This window comes from Tarenaya hassleriana, unplaced genomic scaffold, assembly GCF_000463585.1.
Source record: "Tarenaya hassleriana unplaced genomic scaffold, ASM46358v1 Cleome143, whole genome shotgun sequence".
NCBI classification, from domain to species: domain Eukaryota; kingdom Viridiplantae; phylum Streptophyta; class Magnoliopsida; order Brassicales; family Cleomaceae; genus Tarenaya; species Tarenaya hassleriana.
Window position 1 is genome coordinate 171576 of NW_010964852.1, and position 3732 is coordinate 175307.

The window sequence follows — 3732 nt, forward strand, 5'->3', positions numbered from 1 at the left end:
TTTTTTTTCTTCTTTTTCCTTTTTCTTCTTTTTTCTTTTCAAACCCTAGAAGACATTCTCCTTATATAGACTTTCCAAAAATTCTAATTTGACAAGGAATAGATTACTAGGAATCCTAATCTAATTAGGTTTCCTAAACCTATTAGAATTCTAATCTCATTAGGTTTCCTAGATGTAATAGAATTCTAATCTCATTAGGATTCCTATACATAATAGGATTCCTAATCCCATTAGGATTCCTATTCCAATTAGGAATCTCAATCCAATTAGGATTCCTAATCGGGATAATTTAGCACACGTACTTGTCCATCCCTATTGTGTGTGACCCTGTAGGCTCATCCGGAATAGTAGTAAAACGCAGAATCTCCATTCCGGTAATACAAGTCATAGGCGGTCTCTAGCAAGACACTATGACTACCTATCTCGAATAGAGTTTGTTTGTGATCATACGAAAGCCAGTGATGATTCCGACTGATGATCCTTTTGTATCGCGATATCATATGTCGAACATAAGGCATGGACAAGCCACCTTATCTGATTCGACTGCTTTCTCGTTCACTGAGTTCGACTGTCTGAAATAGACGACGTTCGTCTATAGTGCGGCCACACATTTCTACAGTCTTGCTCACACGAGGGGCCCAGCGATATCTCTCTCTTTTACGAGAGGTACAAATCCCGTCTTGACTATCTACAATCCAGTACATGATTCGTTTCGTACCTGATACACGCCTTTATAGTCCTCCTGTTACGCAGGACGTTTGACGTAATCAAAGCACGCAACTTCTCATGTTGGATTCTGTAGATATCTCAGGTCTTAGGATCTAATCATGGAATCGTCGTATGAGATTCAAGTCATGACTCTAGTCCATGTGACAATCTCATGCGGGTCAGTCCAGTATTCCGTTCTGCAACGAATACCTATGATTGTGATCGTATCCAATACCTATGATCATCTATGTGATCATCAATCACACATCATACTAGTCTTATTATGTCGTTATTCCCATAATGACACAAGACTAGGGAGTTTAGTATCATTCATAATGATACATGGATTTCATAACAGATCTAGCATGCAGGAACATGTAATGAACAAGATACTCTCATAAAAAAACATATAGAAAGTATCAATACATCGAATGTATCTGAACAAAGCTCATAATCAGTACATCATAGAGCACTAAACCAACAGAGGACTCTTGTCCGGAGTCTGTGCCGAGCTCCGATGAGACCTCAAAACGGATTCCTTCTTCGGTCAGAGGAGGTAGCACAAAATAGGCCATGTTGAATGATCGATACCTACTCTCGACGTCCACGAACCTCCATAATATGTCCCCGTTTTGTTCTTTGACAAAATTGTTCTCCAAAAGATGCATATAGTTGATCTTGTCTCCGTGGATGAAATCATGCGCATATGCTCTAAGATCGATGCCCAATCGCTCTGCAATCATGGTTACGATTCCTCCAAAGCAAATTGACTCAGTGGTGGAAGTGATTACCTTGTGCATATGCAGTGCTACCCTTGACGCGACGTCCGCAACCTCTAGACAGTTGTTCATCATGAAGTGGAGAGGTGCCATGAGCATGTTTAGTTATGTGATGGAGACGGTTTGTGTATCCTCGCGTGTAAATAGGGTGGATGCCATGAATTGCTGAAGGTAGCAGACTGCGGGATGTCGTATCATGAAGGCTTCGAGTTCCCAAGGAGTGAAGGGTGCGGCCGCTATTTGTGTCCAGAAGTTTCTAGCCTTGGCGATTGTTATCTTCGGGATTGTTACCGTGCTGCCCGCTTGAACACCCAAAATTTGAGCGAGTTGCTCCATCTTGAGATAATATTGGTGCCCTTCTAAACGGAATCCGATGTAGCTTCTGCGAGGATCGGCATTCCTTGGGATGAAGCATTGGAAAGTGCACGTAATATTGGTGCCCTTCTAAACGGAATCCGATGTAGCTACTACGAGGATCGACATTCCTTGGGATGAAACATTGGAAAGTGCACGCGAATTCCGTTGTCAATGAATGGGATGTGCGGGGGTTGGCGCGGAATAGACGTTCCCATCCGACGAGTTGGAATATACCCTCGATCCTCTCATAGAGTTGCTTTGGTCGAATGCCATGGTATACGAATTTTGAAGCCTTAATCCTCCTCTGATGGATTTGGTGTAGAAGGATTGTCTCCTTGTTGGATTGGGGTTGAAACGGGATTGGATCCGCATGTTCTTGTTCGGCATCAATACGGATTTCATCCACAAGACTTGAAAAGTGGACATTTTGTGGCTTGAAATATTGTAACTCCGGTATTGTGTCTGAAATGTATTTCCGTGCCCTCCTCCAACGGTTGCTGGAATCCATCTGGAACAACTAAAAAACGTCGAAAATTTGTCAATGAAAATGGGCGGGCCGCCTGAAAAGGCGAGCGACCGCTCGTTTTGATAAGTCGATGAAATTGATTTTAGGCGACCGCTCAAGCAGTCGCTCGAAAACTGAAGTTCGTGTGGGCGGGCGGTTCGCCTGTTTTTACTGGCGACCGCTCGCTTCTCAATCTTTGCACAAGGGCGACCGCTCGATAAAACGGGCTGTCCGCCCATTTTGTCTGTGAGAAAATTTTTCGGGCCAAGTTTGAGAAAACGCTGCATAAAACGACTTCCGATAATATTGACAACTTTTAAACACGTCGAAACAACATATATAAGCGCCCAAAGATCCAAAAGAGGGAACATAAGTTAAGAATTCTAAACACACCAAAACATAGTTCCACAGGGAATATAAAGCATTCTATCCTAGAGGTGATCGAATCAAGGGGTTGTCCTCTTGCTCCCCTTGTTGGCCCCGGATGCGGAAGAGCCCTTGGTCTCACTCCCCTGAGCTGATCCTCCGGCGTCAGAATCTTCGCCATCTATGATCCGCTCCACGGTCCGTATGATCTCGCGCTGGGAACTCTCGATGGATGCGGTGAGTGTGGCTTCGAGGGTGCCCATCTGGTCCTCTATGGACTCCTCGAGAGAGGTGAGTCGGGTGCCGAGCGCCTCAACTGCAGAGAGTCGAGTATCGAAGCTCTCTAGCTTCTGCAGTATAAGATCTAATCGAGGATCGGGAGTGGAGCTCGATTGACCCTAAAACCTATCATGCATGATCTTGTAGAAACGTTAGAACGCTTACCTTAATCGATCCGGGGCCTGCATCAATTGATGTGTTCGTCCGATCACTGTAGACAGGAAGAATACCTTGCCCTCTACACGTATCCACACCTCGGGATGGATTCCAACCTTTGGAACTTGTCTGCTAGGACTCGAATCTTCTATTCGATGATGTGCTTTGAGAAAACGAGATTTTGATCACTTTTTCAACCCTCTAGACTCTCCAAAAAGGTCTGAAGAAGTTCTATTTTTTTGCTCCTTAGTGTTAAGGTTATTTTTCTCCTCTTATTCAAGTGATTAACCCTAGATCCGGACTTTAAAATTAAATCTGAAACCCAGACCGAACGGACTGCTTAGTAGTCCATTCGGTCTGGCCACTTGGTCCGTTCGAACCAGTCTTACAACTTGGTCCGTTCGGTCCGACGGTTCAGTCCGTTCGGTCCAACACTTGGTCCGTTCGGACTGAACTCTCTAGTCCGTTCGGTCCAACAATTTGGTCCGTTCGGACTAGATGCTCCGGTCCGTTCGGTCCACTCCTAGACCGAACGGTCCGGACCTCTTGTCCAGATTTCTCGACGTTTTCTCGTGCATTTGT

The 3732-nt window shown here is 44.7% G+C and overlaps 2 protein-coding genes across 2 annotated transcripts in view; one reads left to right on the plus strand and one right to left on the minus strand.

Moving 5' to 3' along the window:
• LOC104808428 (UPF0496 protein At4g34320-like) overlaps positions 1–1794 on the plus strand; it is a 2873-nt gene extending 1079 nt beyond the window's left edge. The window contains exon 2 of the mRNA XM_010534106.1: positions 1690–1794. Within this exon, the coding sequence (XP_010532408.1) occupies positions 1690–1794 (105 nt within the window). The remainder of the gene's footprint in view (positions 1–1689) is intronic.
• Positions 1795–2795: 1001 nt separating this feature from the next.
• LOC104808429 overlaps positions 2796–3732 on the minus strand; it is an 8335-nt gene continuing 7398 nt past the window's right edge. The window contains exon 4 of the mRNA XM_010534107.2: positions 2796–3113. Within this exon, the coding sequence (XP_010532409.1) occupies positions 2796–3113 (318 nt within the window). The remainder of the gene's footprint in view (positions 3114–3732) is intronic.